Genomic DNA, 22,413 nt, shown 5'->3' with positions numbered 1-22,413 from the left:
CCCTCGCAGGACTGAGTGGAAATTGGGCAAGCATCTGACCTTGGGCCATCGCTTGCTCTGACGTTCTATTCCAGGAGTCAGCAGACTTTTTTCTGTGAAGGGCCAGATAGCAAATGCTCTTGGCGTTGTGGCCCGTGTGGACGGTTGCCACCACTCACTCTGCTGCTGTAAGTGGACGGTGTGGCTGCGTCCCCGTAAAGCTTGATGTACAAAGATAGCAGGCAGGATTGACAGCCCCAGGGCCATGGTTTGCCAGCTCCTGATCTATGCTAATATTAGATGTTCACCTTCTCTTTCTCTTCTCTGCTTCAAAACAATAAACCTGGTTTTGTGCGGAACAGACTATGTTTGAAGAGCAGTTTGGGTGTGTGTCCGTGCAGATGTGCTTGCGTGCCTACATGTATGCTGTTCAAACATGCCTCTTTTTGTATGAGGTATGAAAGCTGGATCTCAGGAGACTGGACAAATACCTACAATACTTACTAACACCCTAGATATAAGACTGCTAAGCCTAGGGTTAAAGCTTTTCGAGGCAGTTATCTAATTATCTCATGTTTTCATCATTGTCAGAACAGAATTACTTTTGTTTTATGAACCAGGTGTTATAGGGCATCCTTCACACTTTGAGTAGGTCATGGAATGAAACACAAATGGGCCTTCACAGCTCCCAGAGTGGCAGGGTCTCTGCAGCACTGTGAGGTGGTGACGGCAGATGGCCTGGGGAGAGCCTGGTTCGCAGGTAGCAGGGGTGGCCAGCAGGTAAGGTGAGGTCCATGGGTAGCTGGATGGCGTTGGACAGAACACAGGGATGTGCATGTACAACAGGGTCTCCCGCGGGGGTTGAGGGCCTCGTGTGTTAGCCTTTGAACCTTTGCAAGCTCTTGAGTGGAAACACGTTATGCAAATGAAGGAAAGCACACTCTCGCCTGGAGGGTCACGCTGGGCACTGGGCTGGAACTGTCTGGAAACCCTGGGGGCGCAGTAAAGCTGGGGCCTCCCATGTGGGGCCTCACCCTGCCCTTCTGCTGGTGGGCTATTTGCAGTCAGATTCCGCCTCTCCCCACTGAGAGGGAGGCAGGCTGTTGGCTCTGCGCAGGGAGACTCTGGGCATCCGTGTCTTGATGTCAGCGAAGGGAGGCCATTCCCAGCCCCCTTCCTGGCCACACCTGTCACGGGTGGTCAGCCTTCTTTGCAGCTCCCAGGAGTCCTCTCATGTGGCTAGCTAGGTGCTCTGCCTCGTGGCACACACAGCGTGGGGCCAGGGCACTACAGAATTCTGGTCAGGGGCCTCAGCCTTCAGCATTGGCTCTCCCTTTCCTAGAACCCTCTGGCTTTCATTCCCAAACATGGCTGTTGAGCTGCCCCTTTCCCTTCTCTCTGGAGGAGAGCAAGGACTTAAGCCAGGGCCTGGGTGTGACAGCTTGGTTGCTGTGCATCCAGGACCCTCTGAGGGGCACGGTAAGGAGGGCTGAAACGCATATTAGAGTGTCACAGCCCTTCACCCCTGCCATAGCGTAGATAATCTGGAGTTGGGCAACACAAGCATTTCTGAAAAACTTCTTCCAGGGCATCTTTATCTTTGCAAACCAGAAATGGAGAGATTGCTAGAGAAATAGAACTTTATGAAGCTGTTGATTGACCAGGATGCAACACACTGTAGCGTTCCTGTGGAAACTCTGTAAAACCAGCTAACTTTGGAAAAGCTGGTGCACAGAAATGTAGTTGTGTGTGGTTAGAAGCTGCTCAGACTTTGAAGGATGCACAAGTCTCAAAGGGAGAAAGGGCATATACAAGTGTGCATCTCAACTCCCCAGGTCTATGCACACAGGTGGCAAGAAGCTCCCCACACCCGTGTGAGCCTGCCTTGCCGATGTCAGCAGCAGTCTTGTGCTGGCAGCAGCAGAGAAGACTTTGTTTTGGTGACCGTGGGGGCTCCCTTTATTCCTCTTCATATGGTTGGTAGAAAGTGAGCTTCTGGCTGTGGGGGGAAGGACCCTGGTACTGCATGTTCCCTGAGGATGGAGAGGAGGGTGCTAGGAGATCTGATGGTCACACACAGGGCAGCAAACTGTCTGAGACCCTCATCAGTGTGAATGCTGAGACAAGGCCCAGCCTGTGAGCATGTCAGTGTGTGCACAGGTGTGTGCATGTGTGCTTTCCCTAGTATGATCTTCACTCTCAATATTTCCATGCATGTTGGCTACAAATCTCCCCAAATAAAAAGCAAAAACCCTCCTAACTGAACTATGTCCTTGTTAGGAGCAATTTTTTTGTAGACTTGTTTCTCAGTTGGCTTTCAGAAGACCTTGATTTGGATTTTACCTTCTCTCTGGATCCTAGTGTCTCTCCTCTTTCCAGGGTAACAAATGCAAGTGGCTTAGAAAGTGGCTTCACACCCTCTGAAGGGTGACTAAAGATTTTTAGAGCATAAATTCTTTGAACAGGAGCATGTTGTTTTGAAAAAGTTTTATTTCTTATAACATGATTTTATTACAAAGTTGTGTCAGCTAATTTGAGAAGAGGTCCAAAGAACCACATTCCTTATATGACATAAGCACAGCGTTGCTTTATATAGCCCCATTCATCTGGAGGAACCCAAGGGGCTTCACACCTTCTACATACAAATGACTCCATCCAAACGGTGATATCCAAAGTCACCAGATGTCTCGAAGGCAGAACATGAGTTTCCTTAAATCTCACTTCTAACAGCTCAGAATGGGAAGCTAAGCCCCACCACCTTCTAGCAAATTACTGCTCACATCAGCAAATTGACTGCCAGAGTACATAGAAGAGCAGGCAAACTTGGGAAGAGGGCCTTTGACTAGAAAGATCTGGAAAAATAAAAGAAAAAAAGAGAGAAAGGTACAATTTCTTTTTAATCCTCACTAATCTTGCTGCAGCATGAAACTTGTGCTAAATATTAAGGAACTAAAGCCACTCCTGGCTGTAGACAGCTTCAGTCTGCATCCCATGGTAACTGCTTAGTGGGTCCTCACCCCACTGTGTGTGGCGACAAAAAGTACATTTCTCTTTTGTTGCCCTGTTCAGTGACCCTCTGAATAAAGGGATGCATCTTCCTCCCCGGCAGGCCTGCTTGCAGGATCTGGCACATTGAGGTAGTCCATAAATTCTGGGAAGCATGTGTATTCAAATACCAGAAAAAAAAATCATTGGGATCCAAGAGTGAAAGGAACAAAAATCCAGGACCCAATGCAAAGCTTTTAATGAGAAAAATGGGAGAAGGAGCTTGAAGAGCCATAAAACTAAAACCTGGGAACACCCTGGTTGACGTGTGATGTGGTGACAGCTCTATCACAGATTCAATGTGTAAACTAGAGGGAGAGGATATTCTGTCTCAGTACTTTATTTAACACATGATAAGGCCAAGAAATCAGGGCTTTTCAAGAACTTCTAAACCTGAAGGTTTCATGTTCAAAGTACCGATCTAACAGGAAATACATGCATGGTAACCTCCACGGTGGTGTGGGTAAGTGCTTTGCCTTGAGAACTGCTTACAAGCTGGAGAAATGGTCAATCATATCACAGATCCTGAGTTAGCCAGGATCCAGGGGGAGTTCGGGTGGGAGGATGGCCAGGCATGGCAGCTTTCTTGGTGAAGTTTCTCTCCGTCACATCACAGTCCAGGGATCTGTTCTATGTGGTCATCCAAGGAGCAGGTTCTTCCCTCTTCTACTCTGAGTGGGATCATGGACTGGAAAAAGCTGGCTCACCTCCACCATCTCGCCATCCAGACTGTGGAAAGGGGAACAGGAATTGGATTTCCTTACAAATGTCACTGGGAAACAAGGTCCCGAATTGTAGAGGCTGCTTTCACATGGACTCCAATGACTAGAGTCACGACACATGGCCGTGGCCACCTGAAGGCGAGGCTAGGAAATGGAGTCTTGAGCTGTGTGACCTTGACTCCCATTGAAGCTTGGAATAGTCGCTCTGGGAAGAAGAAGGAGCAAATGGATATTGGGGGACAGATAGCTGTCCTGCCACCTTTGCAGGCCCTGCGGGCTTGGCACCTGTGTGGCTAGGCAGCCTCCCTTCTGTGGCCTGCTCACCATCCCCAGGTGACCGTGCCAGGCTGTTTCCCCAGTGACCATCAACTCCGCCATGTCTGTGAGGCAGACCCATGTCTGTGCCTAACTCTGTGCTTTTGCTCAGCCTGTTTCCTCCTGTTACAATGCCTTCCTCCTCAAGTAATCGTTGGGATTTTCCCCATTTATCCAGGCCCAGCCACTCTTAGCAATAGGATTTTGGGCTACGTGGACCCTGACCCTCACATTCTGGGAAAAAACAATGTGCAGGAGAAGCTCTTCCAGCCAGAGGCACTCAGCCCAGGCCCAGTCCTGGGGGGCTGGTTTGATTGGTCCTTGTGTTCATTCATTCAATAGGTATTTTGAGCATGTGATCTGTATCAGGCCTTGGGTCAGGGATGCAACATGGAATGAAAATTGGGTACATTATCTGTCCTCTTGGGGCAGAGTCTGGGGAGCTCCCGTTGGTAACATGTAGTTAGAGGCTGTGCTCACTACACCTGTTGCTTGGGAAGCTCTGAGTGAGGAAGAACAGGTTAGTCCTTAGAGTCTAAAACATGGGTGAGTTCTCTGCTCTAGCTTGCTGGGGGATCTGGAGGAGGAAGACCTGGCCCTGCCATGCTGCCCCCTCCACACACACACACACACACACACACACACACACACACACATACCAGGCCCCGGTCCCAGGGAAGCCGGTGTGACTTAGAGCCTTGTCAGCAGCATGGCGTAATGGAGGCACATTTGTCAGAGCCTGCTGCCGTGATGATCTCCATAAAAGATGGAGATGGTGCTGCCGTGCATGCGTGAGCACCCATGTCTCCACGGGGTAGGACATTAAGCCCACGGTAAGATTTGTGTGCTACATCTGAGTAATGAGCCATGAAATTGACATTATAAGTTTTAATTATTATTAATGCCTTGCAGGGGTGGCTGGTGTTAATTATCCTGTAGGCATCCCAGATGTATTTCCCTTTGCCTTTTATTTCTTTTCCTTAATGTCTTGAGCCCATAGAAGGCCAGCTGGGTGGCAGCGCTTGAACAGGGTTCCTCCAGAGGGGGGCGTACACAGCTGGGGGTAGCAGGAACAGTCTGCGGGCGAAGAGGAGGTGGCTGCACAGACACCCCTCCGTTTCCTTAAGGTGGGAGGGTCCTCGAGGGTGCTGCCTCTAGGCCCTGTCAGGGACTAATTAGTTCATCTTATAAAGGGCTTGGAAGATGACAGGCCCCTTGGAGGCCTGAGAGTCCCTGTTTCAGAGCATCTCCTAACAGCAAGACCCCAGTTCTAGCTGCTCGGGCCCCTGAATAGACGCCGTCTTGGTGCCATCCCTAAGTTGTGCTGCTGCCCTCAGAAACAGCCCTGCATCCCAGTCCTGCTCATTGAGGTGTCCATCTCGGCAGCGTGGGGAGGGAGTTCTGGGGTGGGCAGGCTCCCTCTCTCGCTTTCCTTGTCTGTGGTGCTCCCTCACTGTCTCCACTCACCCATTCCTTGCCCACCCCCGACCACGGACCAGAGCGTGGCCACCTGACTGGACCAGCCAGGCTGTACTGTGTGCTCCGAGCACTGAGATCTGACCTCAGGGTCACGGGGTGTTGGGGCTGCCTCACATCCCCCTGGCCCCTCTCTTTTCCACTCACCTCCTAGTATAGCTGCCCTTCTGCTCCTCAGTGTGGAACTGGGAGTGGCCTGATCCTGGATCCTCTGTGGGAGGCGTGCTGGCTGACCAGGGCCTTTTTCCACTTCAGTCCCCACCCAGGCCCTATCTCACAAAGAAACTCAGACCGACCGATGGACACACATGTACAGGACTCCTGCTGTGTGCTGCACACTCCTGATCCGGAGCTTGGTTTCCTGGGGGCTGCTGTGGGAGGGGTTGATGGAGTAGATGCTCCCAGGATGGGAGAATACAGCCTGCTGCTGCCAGGTTGGAGAGGGAGAGAGGGGCCAAGGTGGTCGCAAAGCCCCAGAGGTCCCAGAAGCCTGTGCTCCATGAGTGAGGATCTGCCCCCCCCATGGCTGGCACGGGCTGTGGGGAGGAGCATCGGGAACACTGGCTGGAAGCTGTGCTGAGCCACATGGGGAGCCCTGAATGCTGTGCTGAAGAGCTTGGTCCTCCTCCCTGAGGGTAGTAGGTAGCCTCTGAAAGCTCGGAGCCCCAGGGTGCTAGGACCCACTCTGCGTCTGGGCATCCCACCTCATAGTGGGCATATCGGGCCTAAGGGCTCCCTGGTGGAGGTTTGCAGTAGTGTAGGTGGGAGAGAGGAAGGGCCTGGCCATGGAGTGGAAGCACGCCTCCCTGCTGTTTCCCTGAGCACTCGCTTACCAGTGGGGCAGTAGAACTTGCAGATGAGAGCCAAGGTGGAGGGAGAGGGTGTGCACACGGGTCACTGAGGGTACGTTCTGAGCAGCAGGCAGGCATTCCCTGGCCAGGATGAGGGACACAGGGGTTGGAGGCTCTAGGGACAGCCGTGGGATGTCTGGATCAAGAAGTTGAGCAAGTGATTAGATTGGAACTAAGTCCACGACTTGGAAGGGAAGCTGGAAACAGAGAGGTAGGTAGAGTTGGGGCCGTGGAAGGTGCTGGGCTGACCAGGAGGCCTGGAGCCACGCTGCCCATATGGGTGAGGTTGTGCCCATTCTGGACAGGCAGGGAAAGACCAGGTCTCCTGAGCATCAGCAGTCTGTGCTCACAGGAACTGAAAGAATGCACCAGCCCTGGAGCCAGGCCACCCGCATGGGAAGGGCTCGTTTTTTTGTCGCTGCATCAGGCCCTTTGCTGCATCCCAAGCAGGTGGGGGCCAGGATTGCACAGCATGCACAGGAGTGGTGCTTGAGGTGGGCTGTGTGTCACCTGAGCTGGTAAGCTGGTGGCTGGCGGCCGGAGTGGGAACACCAGTGACCCCTCTTCCTGGAGATAATTGGGAGGTGCGGATGTCCAAATAGCACACAGATGGATGCAGAGTCCGTCCAGGCAAGAGTGCAAATCTGGCCTTTCTTACTTTTCTTTGCTATGAAGACTAGCAGAACTTAGCCAACAACCTACGAGTCTGTGGTTCTCCAAACATTGCTATTGAGCACTGTACGCTTCATCTGGGGGTGAAAGGAAATGGCAAAGCGGCAAAGTGAAGGTTCCTTTTGTGCACTGAGCTGAGGCCCATTTTCAGACTTGAGGGTGGGTTCTCTCCTTATTGTCCCTCTCACACCTCTTACCTTGATGGGTGTCTCAGTTTCCCTTGATGGGTGTGCTCAGTAGTGAAATGACTGCCAATGGAAGTCAGTGTTACATTTAACCTGTAAAGTTGTGATAGGCTAAGTTCAAAGAGAACAAGAAAGCTACCCTGTCTTTTTGTACATCTAACTCACAGGCTGGGGCAGAGTTTCTCAACATTGGCAGGCTTGATGTTCTGGGCAGGGTAGTTCTCTGCCGTGGGGGCTGCCCTGTGCATTGCAGGACATCTAGCAGCGTCCCTGGTATCTGCGCACTAGATGCCAGGAGCACCCCACCTCCCAGTCGTGATAAGCAAAAATGCCTTCATACATTGCCAGATATTCCCTGGGGGACAAGACTGTTCCTGATTGAGAACCCCTGGGCGGAGACTGACTGGCCATTGTGTGTCAGCTGTTCTGGTGATTCACAGCCAACAGCCCCTTCCATTCTTTCCTGATCACAGTACTTAGATTACAAGTCACCCCTCTGAAATCGGGGCCTGTTGTAGGCTATTGTGTTCATGGTACAAAGCTGGCCAGAATGAGTGTTATTGGAAGCAAACTGATTTTTTTTTTCCTCATGCGTTCTGCAATGAAAAACCCTTTGGTGTTACTATTTAATTGGTTGGTGGTATCTGTTTGTCAATTTGCCAGCAGGTTCTCTCTTAACTGCTGTCATTTGACATTGCTGAAACATAAATGCAGAGTGATTGAGTTGCCAACATGCTATTAAGTCCTCTACAAAGAGCTTTTCGATGTACTACTGCTTCAGGCTTTTGTGGTTCTATTGATTGATTCGAATACTAAAGAAATCCTTGGCATTGACAGCCCTGGTAAGAAAATGCGGCTTCTCTCTGGGAAATTGTTGGGCATTGCCACAGGGACAGTGGTGGGTTTTCCTTTGGTTTTCCTCTGGCAGAGACTTGGCCTCTGGCAGAGCTTACCCAGTTGATGGGTGTTGACCACCCATATGGGAGAGGAATAGAAACCCCAGCGGCCACTGATCCTTATGAAATGGGTCCACTTAAGTCGAGGAGCCCACGAAGTGGATGGTGATATCAGATTTCAGAGTGGTTCAGCAGACTCCTAATTGCGAAAAACAGGAGATTGCCACAATTCTGTTTTGGTTTTCGAACTGGTCACTCACCATTTGAGACCAAAGATGGCAGATCACTTTGAGAAGGGCTGGCTAATCTTAGGATGCCCAGAACATCCCATGACATTGAGGATATTATTTTATGGTCTTGAAATTGTACTTCTGGACCAGACTGCCATGCTGTATGCATCACAAAACTATTTGTCATTGGTGTGTGTATGTTGGGGGGTGGATGACTGTGTGACAGCCAGAGACCACTTGTTAGAACTCCTAGTGCATTGGGGACCAAGGTCCTCGGGGGGCGGGGGGGCAACAGTGGCCTCCGCCTTCCTTGGCCAGACTGTCCCTCTGGGCTGGATGTGACAGGTGCATGCCCTTGGTTGTAAGGCTGTGAGTGGGAAGGTCCTGTGGTAAGTACCGGTCTGTCCCCTTGACCTGAAAACCCCATTAACATGTGTTTTGTTTTCTGCAGTGGATGACAGTGTAGCACAGAGTAGGGGATGGGAATATCAGAGGCAGCCCCCTGCTGGGGATTCTGCTACCCTGCGGGAATGTGGCTTTGGGCCAGTTTACCTTCTCTCTCTCCCTGCCTCAGCCCCCTCACCTGTAAATGACAGTAATTCAGCCCCCATTCCACAGTACTTTTCAGCAGAGTGAGTTGGTTCCTGTGGACAGTCTAGGACTGTGCTTGGTCCCCGTCTCACGTGGAGTGTTGGGGGGCCTGGCAATACAGGGACTGTCTTGTCTTGTCTCAGCAGGGCAAGCATCCCCATACAGGGGTCTGTTTCTTTGAAGTACTTCCCACTCTGGAACACTCTGTATGTGCCCACACAGCACGGGAGCCCCCACCCTGAACAGATCTGAAGCAGGGAGGCCACATTGAGTAACCAGGTACTATGTTTTCCTTTCAGACTCTTTCCCAGCTTCCCTATGGGAAGGCGCTCTACAGTTACGAGGGAAAGGAACCCGGCGACCTCAAGTTCAGCAAGGGCGATGTCATCATCCTGCGGCGCAAGGTGGATGAGCACTGGTACCATGGGGAGCTGCATGGGGCACATGGTTTCCTGCCTGCCAGCTATATCCAGTGTGTCCGGCCCCTGCCGCAGACCCCGCCCCAGGGCAAAGCACTTTATGATTTCGAGATGAAGGACAGAGACCAGGACAAGGACTGTCTGACCTTCACCAAGGTGAGGGGGGGACCCCCGTGAACACTGCCGCCCACCTCTGTGATTCCCACCTCCCTGCTAGTTTGAGTCCTGGCTCCTTCCCGCCATCCACCCTCCCTGCTGTGCCTTGGGAAGCAGAGAGAGCAGCTGTCCCTACTTCCTGAGTTTTTGTTTGATGGAAAGAGATGTTGCACAGCCTGACACATAGCTCCGCCTGAGAGCTGACGGTGTGCTCATTGGGTAACAGGTGCGACACCCTCTGTCACCTGAACCTTGGGGTCTCTGCAGCAACTCAGGTGCAGAGGAGTGAAGTCTCTCAGGGACGGACTCACAGACCTGGGAGGGGGGCTCCTTGTGGGAGCCTGCTGCAGAGACCCCTGCAGCTCACAAGGAAGTGGTGTGGGGCCCAGAAACCAGCATGCCTCAGCCCCGTGCTCTGCAGCACCAGGGAGCACGCACACGTGTGCTGGGGGCAAGCCTGGGTCAGCCTTGTGGAGAGGGCACATGCACGTGTGTTGGGGGCCAGGCTGGGTCACCTTGCAGAGAGGGACCCGGGTGGTGGCAGACTCAGTGGCAGGTGCTGGTGGAATTGTTGTAGCGGAGCCCAGGGAGATGCAGGAGGGCCTCTGCCCTTGTGAAGCGTGGAGAGACCAGAGGTGACGCAGTTGCCCTCAGCAGCTTTACCTACAGGCTGTCTCCCTGCTGTGGGAGTCCAAGCTCAGAGAGCTGAGGTGCTTCCTGAGGCCAGGGCTCAGCCTCTCCTGCCTTCCTGCTCCCCTCTCCCACCCTGCCTCCTATGAGCACGGACTGTCAGGACAGAGCTATAGCTCTAAATCTCAAAATTGAAAGCCCAGGGCCTTCCTTCTTCTGAGAGCCAAGGTTACCCCCTTTTCCCCACTGGGCTCAGGCAGAGCTTAGCGGTGCTGGTGAACTCTCTGGAGGGCCACGGAAGGACTGCACGCACCATTTTTGAGCAAAATTGGCATGTCCTGTGCCTGGCTGCTATTTATGTCTTGTTCCATTGTTCAGACTGACAGTGAATAATCTATTTTTCATTCACAGATTCCACTCTTTCTTCCTTCCTTTTCATCAAGGTGTTCTGATGCTAATTCTGGTTGTCACCTGGCTGATGTGGCTTCTTAGGAAGCTGCAGCCAGACCTGCCCCTCCCTCCTCCCATCTCCCCACTTGGTCTCTCTGGGTCTAGGCCTACAGTGCAGGGCCTGGAGTGCAGTGTTGGACAGAGCCCCTACTTTGCTCACTTTTCTGCCCAATGAACTCTGGAGAACCTGCCCTGAGAGAAGAATGCCCTGAGGGCCTGTGATGCTCTGTGCTGTCACTCTTGACCAAGAGCAGGAATCCCTGTCAATCTCTTGGGTTCTGGTTGGGCTCTTGCTGAAGAGATGGCTCCAGACTTCTTGGAGCTCAGCTGGCTCCAGCAACAGCCATCCTCACAGAATTGTGTTGGAGGAGGCTCTTTGACCCGGGAGAGTGCGATGTGCACTGACCACTGCAGAGCCCTGGAGCCCCCAGCTTCCTCTAGTGTGAGCACAGGCCTGCCTCTCCCACCAGTGTCATAACTGCTGTGTTAACATCCTTTGCTTGGGACCCTCACCTCCAGGGTGGAGACCCGAGCCCATTGTACAAGAGGACAGAGAGGCGCTTGCCCACTTATCAAGAAGTGTTCTTGCTTCTGCCTCTGCTGGGCACTGTGCTACACCGGGAGACTTGGACAGTCCTTCATAGCCCCAAGTCCAGTGGGAGAGGCAGGCAGGAGCAAGTCAAGAAATAAGTGTGTCTATGTTTCTGAAAAAGGAACAGTTTAGCAGGCTGATGAATAAGATCTGAGTTGTCCAGCAACAGAAACAGCAAGATGCCAGGTGATTTTTCAGACTTATTTGTGATACTTTAAAGATGCAATAAAAACTATACTGATTTGGGGCCTTAAAAAAAAAAAAGAAAGAAATAAGTGTTCCAAAGCCAGCCTCAGAGAATAGCCCTGGCCACCCGGGAGTGAGATGCTATGGTCTTTTAGTAAAGGCTCCAGAATACTCAATGGTAGTGCTTCATGTTTGCTATTTCAAAAGAGGCAGTAAAGTAGTCTTCATGGGGAACATTAGAACTCAGGCTTTCTTAGACTCATTCTGTAGTTGGCAATGTTCTTATTTTGAATTAAGTTGGGGGTACAGTGTCTGCATCTGGGGAGTGAACGGGCATCACCAGAGGTGTCTGTGGCTATGACGGCTTCTGGGAGATGGCATTGGAGTTGAGACTTAGGGGCAAAGGTGCCAGTGCAAGAGGACCTGGGGGTCTCTGGCTACATAATGTGGCTGTTCCCACTGGAAGCCAGGTAGGAAGTGCATATCTTAGGGAGTTTTTCAAGGACTTTTCTTTCTTGCATCTTGTGGGTGAATGTGGAGAGTTAGAGACACCTGCACATGATTCCCGGTGAAAATCATGCTGTGACATCCACCCCCTGTCATGTTCACATAACCTTCTTAGGAGCACCCATTTTTGCCCTTCTACTTGGATTAAGACACAACCACACCTACCAAGCATCTGTTCTATCTGTAGCTCTTACCTCTAAACGTCTTCAGACAAAGCGTCTGAAGGACATGGGTGAGGAATCATGACTCTCTTCTGCTTGATTCATATTTCCTCTTACCCACACTGCTTGCCTAACATTTCCCTTCCATGTACATCTGACCAGCTCATTTGTTTCCATGCCTGGGATGCTGTTTCCATCTGACAACCTCCGTTTATATCATACCTCAAGTGACTCCGGGCTTGGCATCACTGCTTCAGACCAGCTTGGTTTTGCCTGCATGGAATGCTTTGTTGTTTGCATGTGTTCCACTCTGGAGACATCAAGGCAAGAAGGGTCTCTAAAATCCACAGATGATGCTAACTGACCTTTCAGAAGCATCATTGTGATGGGATTGATTGGGTTTAAAAAGGCAGGAAGAAAAAAAAAAAAAGGCAGGAAGCAGGGGGATCAAAGCAAGATTTTTACCTTCGGCATTGGCTCTTGAACAGTCCTGTTAAAATTGCATTAATTAAAGCCATTCTAAGACCAAAGGCCTTGTTTCATTTAAGAAGAAAATGAATAATTACTTTTTGTAAAGCAGCTATGAAAAGCATAATTTATAACTTAGTAGTCCCACTCCAAAAAGCACGGCATGTGAAAATACAAAACCCAAAGGAAAGAACTACAGTGTGCCCAGTGCAGCTCTGCTGGCTGCTCTCTTACAGGCTCTCACATGAGGCTTTGATGCTTGCTGCCTCCACGTGCACAGGGAGGGAAGGGGCCTGCTGGGGAGGCACCCTTGGTGCAGGGACATGGCAGTGAGAGATCTCACATGTTGGGAAAACACTTCACCTTGCTGGGCCTCCCAATCTTCAGGGTCAGGACACAGATCCTACAGAGGGGCACCAAGGGCTGAGTGATCCAAGTAAAGAGCTAAACTTAGGGCTTGGCAGACAAGTGGGGACATTGAGTTCCATTTGCTTGGTGGCAGCTTACTCTCCGTATTACCTTATTTTCACTCAACTACAAAATTCAGCAAATATTCATTAAGCCCTAACGATGTGAATTCCAGTTAATGAGAACGCTTTCATCACCCTGCCAGGGAGCTGTACTGGAAGTAAAGGGCCTGGGACTACCCTTTAGTGAATTCACTCTGAAATGCTCGGAAATCCTGAGAGGCCATGAGATTTTTCTCTTGGGTGGTGCCTGGCTGACCCCAAAGCCACGTTTGCACACAGCTAGCAGCAGGAGCCTGAGGCTCACTGTGTTGGGCTGAACCCCGTCATGCTTGCCATGTGAGGCTGCAGGAAAGCTCCTTTCCAATGCTCACCTCTCTCTCTTCCCTGGCCATCTCCAAGGGCCTGAGGGATGCTCTGAGTCGGCAAAGACCCACGTAAATCACCTCCATGCTGTCCTGGCTTAGCCCTAGTCTTCTGTTCTTGGGATCACCACAGGCGCCTTCCATGTGATCTTATGATGCTACTGAATGTTTAGTCATTGTTTCCCAAAAGTGTAGGGCTTCCGTCCTATGTGAATTAACCCAGCATTAATCCCAAACTGTGTGCTTCTGATCCAGAGAACAGGCTTAGACAAAAATCAAGTCTAGACAGTTTGGGGTCTAGAGTCGGGTAAACAAGGTTATAAATCATGATACTTTTTTATTATTAAATGGCAACTTCGGGACATGTACTTACTCTCTGAGTCTCTTTTATTAACTGCCGTGGAGTCTATAACAGGATTCAATGAGCAATGGCATTTGGATAACAGAGCTCAAAATAGGCATTCGATAAGTATTTGCTTTCTATCCTCTGCCTTCTTCCTGTTCAAGAGAAGATGAAGTTAGGTCAGATACTTAGCACTTTTTATGTTGGTCCAGAATGCTCACAGAAACACGGACACCCTTCCTGAGGCACACGCTGCACGGGGAGCTGAGAGTCTATCTGGCCAGTTGGCCACACCCATAGCTTTCTGGCTAACTCCCTCAGGGTATTGCCCAGGGCTGTGAAATCTCAGCCTTGTGTCAAGACTGCTGTCCCCAACGCTGAGCACCAGGCCTGCTGTGTCATCCCTGCTTCTTCTGGAGGGGTGATAAGATATGCTTTCAGGACTGGAAGGACTCAGGAAACAAAGTGGGATGAGCCTCAATGCAATTCTCGCTCAGGTTTCCTTCAGAAGTTACCAGAGAATCTCAGTTACCTTTGTGGCTCGGGGCTCCCTCTTCCCAGCCTCCTCTGCTGCCTGGCCATCTGGGCAGAGGAGGCACCTTTACTAAGGTGGCCAGTCCCCAGCATGAGCACCCAGGTGGTGACAGGAGAGCAGCCAGAGGACTGCTGAGGAATGTCCTTGCCCAGCCCCTTATTTGAACATCCAGGTGAGGGTTGGAGACACTGACAGGGAATCTTTTAGATTTTCAGGCAGAGCTTGAGTTATGTCTGAAGCTTTGTCAGAAAATATTTTCAGACAGGTGCACAATGTGAGTTCTTCCCCAGGACTAGCCTCCCACCTGGTGTGCTCCGTCTCCCTGGCTCACTGCAGGCACCCCCAGCCTGTTGTCACCTCAGTGGCTGGGGCATGCCCCACCTGCTTCCAGTCTCCTCAGAGCCAACATCAGAAGCTGTGCTGCCCGTGAGACCCTACCTGACCTAGCGCCCACCTCCCTCCCGGGCCTGCCTCTGGCACACTCCACTCCTGGCTCCACTGGCCTCCCCACCCTGCCCTTCCCTCCATCCAAGCCTGCTGGCTCTCCTGGGGCCTCTGCAGCCCTCCCCACCTGTCTGCACGTCCCTCAGAGTGGCCCCTGACCCCTGAGGGGTGGAACCTCCCTATGCAGCACTCCACACCCCATTTTCTCCTCCTGAGAAGGTAGTATGCATATTTTAATGTGACAGGTGTCTGTCTTATGTGTGCGTGTAGGTTTCCCAAGGGTGGCCATCCTGCAGTTTCTAACTGCCTGTCCCCATTGTGGGACAGTGAAGGGAACACAGGACTTTGAATACACATTCAGGCACTCTGCCTTGGCCTGGGCAAGGGGTCACCTGCTTTGCTATAGAGAGTGTAAGCTGATTTTCATCCAGCCTCCTTGATCCATTTATTCATTCCTTCATCAGATGTTTATCACTGCTGGATTGTGTTCCAGGTGGGCCAGTGGGTGGGAACAGAGTCTCACCTTCAAGTGCCCACAGCCCACAGTGGGTGCACCAGGAGAGGGATCGTCACAGAACCTGAGCTTCCATCCTATGGAGAGAGTATGTGTGTGTGCATATGGCTTGTGTGGCATTGTGTGTCTGTGGTGTGTGTGCATACATGTGGCAGTGTGTGTAAGAGGAGACCTCTGGGCCCCCAGGAGGGTGTGGTGTGTGGCCTCTGGGATCTCCTCTTATACCAGGACCACCCCTGTGGGTGTAGGCGAGGCCCCTTCCAGCTCTTCCCCTCTCTTCTAGAGCACTGCCTTTCTCTGGGTGTCCCAGGCCTCTGACGGCCTCTGGAACTGAGATGGGGTGTGCAAGACTGGACAGTGCTTGTTCTGGAAGGTCCTGGCTCCCGGTGTCCTCAGGAGGACAGTAGAGGGTTAATGGCAGCCATGACTGCATTGAGAGCCTCACCCAGAACTGCCCAGAGGAACCATTTGTGCTATTTCTGCAACAAAGAGCTGCAGGAGTTTGTGAACTTTTCCCTTTTCCATTTGCCTTCTTCCCGGGAAGTGGGCCAGGGGCTCTGCACACTGGTGAGCTTTCTGGTGGGGAGGCGTCAGTGACAGTACACTCAGGACGAGGTGGCCATGGCCTGGGGCAGCCACAGGGACAGGTGAAAGAGGCACTCCCTCTGGTCCCCATGCTTCTTGGAAACCACTTGACTGTGGCGATGGGGACGGGAATATTTGAGTGGCGCTCCAGGAGTGTGTTTGCTCTCCGTGGCCCCGCAGGGACATTTCTGGCTGCTTTGTCCATGTTATTGCCACACCCCATGTGGAGGAGAGTGAAGCACTAGAGCCTCAGAGGTTGGTGTGTGCAGACTTGCTGAAGGAACCTGCCAAGGTTGTCAGTGGACGGGCTGTCTCAGCTGAGTCCCCAATGGGTGAGCGGGGACATTTCCTGAATTATGTTTCTGAAATGGTATTGAAGGACAGAGTGCTCGGCCAGCAACCGTCAGTGTTATCCAGAGGGCTTCTGTGTGCACACAGACGTGCTACCCTCCTTGTGGGTCAGAAGGGGGAACTTCAGTGCTCTGCTCCCAGCTTCTGCTTGTAACAGAGCCCATCTGCTTACAGATCCGTTTTCCCCCGGGTAGGAACAAATGCACAGACTTTGGGTGGGTTAGGTGAGTGAAATGGAAATGCAGTTGGAGGGGCCCCCGGGGGCCCATTCTTGGTTTCGGCTCAGGTCATGATCTCAGGGTCATGTGATCAACCCCTGCATCGGGCTCAGTGGGAGTCTGTTTCAGATTCTCCCTCTCCCTCTGCCCCTCTCACCATGCTCTCTCCCTTGCATACGCGCTCTCTCTCTTTCTCTCTCTAGTAAATAAATAAATCTTAAAAAAAAAAAAAAAGAAATGCATTTTGAAGGCCCGTTTTAGATGGCAGGCCTACCGTGGTACCTGAATCCTTTGCAAATGTATTACCTACTGAGCCTTGGGAAGAAAAGCAATATACTTTTTTAATAACCATGTTACGTTCATGGCCCAGACTTACGGTCACTTAGGAGCACCCTGAGACCACCTGAATGCAAAGGAGAGCCACTCTTGTACACCAGTGGCATGTGGTGTATTTTCAAAGCTTGGAAATTAGAGGGAAGAAGGAAAACAGCATATGGAATTAAATTGCCCCATGGCGAATAATGAGCACCTGACATGAAACATGTGAATGAAATTGAGCCATGACTCTGAAAGTGAAATGATGTGGTGGGAACAGCTTTCCTCCATAAAATCCTCACATGCTGCCATATTGGCCCAAAGCTTGTCTGCCCCTCCTGACTATCAGTGGTGTCTAGTTAGATTTTGTTTACTCAACCATATCAAGCAGGGGTTGGTAAACTGGTGCTTGCAGGTCAAATCCTACCCTCCTGCTGCCATTTGTGTAAATAAAGTTTTATTGGCACTTACTCTTCATTTACACGTTGTCTGGCTCCTTTCACACCAAAACAGAAGACTGGCATATGTGACAGAGACATATGGCCTTAAAATCCTGAGGTATTGACTGGCCCTTTCTAGGAAAGTTTGCTGATCTGTTACATAGAGCACAGCGCTATGGAGGCCAAGCACTCAGTGTTCTTCAGCATCTCACTCAGCATGGCTTTGTTCTGAGGCCACTGGCAACACACCATGTTGAGTGTGACATGCAAGGGATGCCTTTCTCTATGAAGCAGCAACTGAAAACTCAGGTCTGAACCATGTAGCTCAATCCTGCCACTGTCATTTAGAAAGGCATTTAGAGTTTGAGTGGGGAGCAATTCTCTATACTCCAGAGAGGCCACAGAGCAGGGATTTCCCCTTTTCCTTATCCTTCTGAAAGCACTGCCTCCAGCTTTTTAAAATATGACAGTGAGTCAGAGACCTGATGTGGTCCAGCCATGAAAAAAGGCTCATTGTTTCCCTGGTCCTGTATTGGTGGCAGGAGAAGTTAATACTGTTTCCAGAACATAACAGACCTCGTGCTGGTAGCTCTGACGTGCTGCAGGGAATTTTCCCATTGCCCAGCACTCAAATGCTCTTGGGAGGCTGTCTCCATTGTGCAAGTTTGGGTCAGAGGCAGAGCTGTAGGAGATCTTTCTCGACACTCCTAGGCAAATGTAGTTTTACTTATTTGTGTGTATAGAGAGTGACTGGCTTCCTACACCCACTTTTCTTCCAGCCAGCCCAGTCTCCCCAACAAAATTCATGCCAGCTAAATGGGATTGTTTTGGATCCTACCACTGCCATGAAGCCAGGAATTGCCCTCCATCAATATTTGAGCCCGATCAGAGACCTGCCACCAGGTACCACCAAACCACCACTGAGACTGTATTGAATTTGTATCTGATAGGCAGATGGGTCTATGCAGGTTACACCTGCTCATCTCACTAACCTCACAGGAGCGCACTGACAGGATTGGACTTTGAACCCCACTTATTGCATTTTGCTGGGATTTCACTGTACTTACATTGTATGGGGTGATGTCCATCTCTTTATGAGCAGACCTTTCCCACCAAGTGTTGAGCTCTTCTTGGAAGGGAAAGTTTCTTACTCATATCTGGCTCTTAAGGGATGCTAGCTTATTGGTGGCCACAGCAGAAACAGGTTGGCACTGCTTAACGCTCAGAGTGAAGACAAGCCCCTGGCCTAAGAGGTGACACTTGTTTTTGGATGGCTCTCCCTTATGTGGAGCTGCATTCACTTCTCAGTACCTTGGAGCCCTTAATGCGTATCTTCCCTTCCCAGGTGACTCAAATGAACCCAGATCTTCAGTGTGGTAATGATGCCAAGGCTGGAAGACAGTAACCATGCCCTTTGCTCAGATATCTCATATCTCAGGCTCAGTGATCCCACTTTCTTCTCTGGCTCTCTGTGACTTGATTTCAGACTATCACGTAATGGTTGGCTTCCTCAGTGTGTGATGTCTCTTTACAGATGTGTTAGAACCAATTGCAGTACTCAGGGTATGCTGTGACTTGTCTACACTGAATGGATTATTACCTTAGAAAAATCTTTTCTCCTTTCTCCTTTATTTCACTCAGTATAATACCCTCCAGTTCCATCGATGTCGAAGCAAATAAAGGGGAAAGGAGAAAAATGAGTGGGAAATATCAGAAAGGGAGGCAGAACATGAGAGACTCCTAACTCTGGGAAACAAACTGGGGGTGATGGAAGGGAGGTAGGCGGGGGGGTGGGGGTGACTGGGTGACAGGCACTGAGGGGGGCACTTGATGGGATGAGCACTGGGTGTTATTCTATATGTTGGCAAATTGAACACCAATAAAAAATAAATTTATAAATAAAAAAATCTTTTAATCTAAATAAACCATAATATACCATCATGTCCGCTAATCAAAGTTGTACAGGTTGGTAATTGGAAAAAATATCCTTATACTCACTCACCCAGTGGAGAGACGGTGAGATACTAGCACCCGAGTCCTTTTACCTTTCCCTCTTCCCATGTCCTTAACACCATAGATGAGTTGTGTCTGTTCTTCCAGCTTCAAATACATGGACCATACATGTATATTTTTGTGTCCAGTTTTACTTTCTCTCAACATTACATTTGTGAGCTACATCTACCTTGTTGTAGGATGCTATTGTTTGTTCATGTTCATCACTCTATTTTTTAAAAGATAGACTTAATTTGTAGAGCAATTTTAATTTTGCTCCTGAGTTGAGCAGAAGGTGCAGAGATTTCCCATGTAACCCTAGCCCCATGTGGACACTGCCTCCCCCATCAACATCCATCACCAGAGAGGTACATGTGTAATGACATTAATGAACCTTCACTGACACATCATAATCACCCAAAGTCCACATTTTACATCAAGGTTTACTCTTGAGGTTATACATTCTGTGGGTTTGGACAAATTTATAAGGACATATATCCACCATTATGGCATCATACAGAGTATTTTCACAACCCTAAAAAATCTTCTGTGCTCCACCTATTCATCCCTTCCCTTTCTACTCCCCAACCCTTGGCAACCATTGATCTTTTTACTGTCTCCATAGTTTTGCCTTTTCCACAATGTCACATACTTGGAATAACATAATATGTAGCCTTTTCAAATTGGCTTCTTTCACTTAGCTTTATGCATTTATGTTTCCTTCATGTCTTTTCATGGTTTGATAGCTTATTTTCAGTGTTGAATAATATTCCACCATCTAGATGTACCACATTTTATTTATCCATTCACCTACTGAAGGACATCACATAATTGCTTCCAAGCTTTAGGATTATGAATAAGCTGCTATAAATATCTTGTGCAGGTTTTTGTGTGGATATAAGTTTTCAACTCTTTTGGATAAATACCAAGGAGTGTGACTGCTGGATTATAAAGTAGAAGTATGTTTTTTTTTTTTAGAAGTATGTTTAGTTTTGTTAAAAACAAGACTATCATCTGAGGTGGCTGTACTATTTTGCATCTCCCACCAGCCATGAATGAGTGTTCTGTTACTCTGCATCCTTGCCAGCATTGGGTGTTGTCAGTGTTCTGGATTTCATCCACTGTAATACATGTATACTGGCATATTGTTGTTTTAATTTTCATTGCCCTAATGACATATGACATGGAACTTTTTTTCATATTCATATTTGCCATCTGTATATCTTCTTTGGTGAGGTGTCATTAGGTTTTTGGTCCATTTTTAAATTGGATTGTTCATTTTCTTATTTTTTTAAGTAGGCTCTATGCCGAATGTGGGCCTTGAACTCACAACCCTGAGATCAAGAGGACATGCTCTACTGACTGAGCTAGCCAGGTGCCCTTGTTTTCTTACTGTTGAGTTTTAAGAGTTATTTGTATTTTTTTATCATAGTCCTTTACAAATATATCTCTTGCAAATATTTTCATGAATCTGTGGCTTTTTATTCTCTTGATAGTGTGTTTTGCAGAGTAGAAGTTTTTAATTTTAATGATGCCCAGCTTATCAATTCTTTCATAGATTGGCCTTTGATATTGTATCCAAAAAATCATCACCAAATCCAAAGTCATCTGGATATTCTCCTTTGTTATCTTCCAAGAGTTTTATATTTTTGCGTTTCATGTTTATTCCATTATTCAATTAGTTAATGTTTATGAAGGGTGTAAGGTATGTGTCTAGATTCATTTTTTACATGTGACTATTCAATCATTCTAGCATCATTTGTTGAAAAGACTATCTTTTCTTCCTTGTATTGCCTTTGTTCCTTTGTCAAAGATCAATTAACTGTATTTATGTGGGTCTAATTCTGTATTTATGTAGGTCATAATTCTGTTATGCTCCTTTGATATCACTTTATAGTCTATCACCCATCCCACACTATCTTCAGTCATGTAACTTCCAGTAAGCCTTGATGTCATATAATGTCACTATTTATTTTTCTCTTTCAAATTGTGTTGGCTATTCTGCGTCTTTTACTTTTTCAAATAAACTTTAGAGTCAACTTGTCAATATCACAAAATAACTTGCTGAGATTTTCATTGAAATTGCATTAAATCTAGAAGATGAAAAAAACTGACGTCTTGAAAATAGAGTCTTCCTATCCATGAACATAGAATATCTCTCTGTTTTGTTTTTAAATTTTAATAACCAGAGTTTTACAGTTTGTCTCATATAGCTCTTGTAGGTATTTTGGTACATTTGTACATAAGCATCTCATTTTTTAGGTACTAATGTACAGTATTGTGATTTTAATTTCAAATTCCACTTACTCATTGCTAGTATATAGAAGTGTTTAACTTTTGTATATTAATCTTATATCCTACAGCCCTGCAATAATTGCTTATTAGTTCAAGGAGTTTTTCATTTATTCTTTCAGATTTTCTATGTAAACAATTATGTCATCTGCAAACTAAATAAAGAAGCTTTATTTCTTCCTTCCTAATTTGTATGCCTTTTATTTCCTTTTCTTGTCTTATTGCATTAGATAGGATTTCCAGTATAATGTTGAAAGGCTGTGGTGAAGGGGGAAATCTTTGCCTTATTCCTGAACTTTGTGGGAAAGCTTCTCGTTCCTCACCATTATTATGCCAGCTGTAGGGTTTTTGTAAATGTTCTTCATAAATTGGGGAAGTTTTACTTTATTCTTATGTTCTTCATAAATTGGGGAAGTTTTACTTTATTCTAACTAGCTTTTTTTTTTTTGACATTCTGAATCAGTGTTTAATTTTGTTAGAGGCTTTTTCTATGTATATTAAGGTGAGGATGTGATTTTTCTTCTTTAGCTTGTTAATGGGATGAATTATATTAATTGACTTTTGAATGTTGAACCAGCCTTGCATACCTAAAATAAATTCCAGTTGGTCATACTGCATAATTCTTTTTATACTTTTTAGTATTCGATTTGCTAATATTTTGTTGAGGATTTTTGCATCTATGCTTATGAGAACTATTGGTTTGTAGTTTTCTTTGCCTGCTGTGTCTTTGGTTTCAGTATTAGTGTAATGGTGGCTTCATAAAATGAGTTAGGAAGTCATCCCTCTGCTTCTACCTTCTGGAAGAGATTGTTAGATAATTTGGTATAATCTCTTCTTTAAATGTTTGGGGGAATTCACTAGTGAACTTGTCTGGTGCTTTCTGTTTTGGAAACTTATTAATTATTGATTAATTTTCTTTAATAGACATAGGTCAATTCAGATTGTTTCTTTTATATGAATTTTGACAGATAACATCATTAAAGGAATTGGGCCGTCTCATTTAGGTCATCAAATTTGTGGG

At 48.2% G+C, this 22,413-nt stretch overlaps 1 protein-coding gene across 1 annotated transcript in view; it reads left to right on the top strand.

Moving 5' to 3' along the window:
- SH3RF3 (SH3 domain containing ring finger 3) overlaps positions 1-22,413 on the top strand; it is a 353,925-nt gene that overhangs the window by 188,499 nt on the left and 143,013 nt on the right. Inside the window, exon 2 of the mRNA XM_072842672.1 lies at positions 9,262-9,537. Coding sequence (XP_072698773.1) covers positions 9,262-9,537 — 276 coding nt within the window. The remainder of the gene's footprint in view (positions 1-9,261; positions 9,538-22,413) is intronic.

The sequence above is a fragment of the Canis lupus genome, chromosome 11 (genome assembly GCF_048164855.1).
Source record: "Canis lupus baileyi chromosome 11, mCanLup2.hap1, whole genome shotgun sequence".
Lineage (NCBI taxonomy): Eukaryota > Metazoa > Chordata > Mammalia > Carnivora > Canidae > Canis > Canis lupus.
The sequence above is the reverse complement of the archived record's forward strand: the minus strand, read 5'-3'. Positions and strand labels throughout refer to the sequence as shown.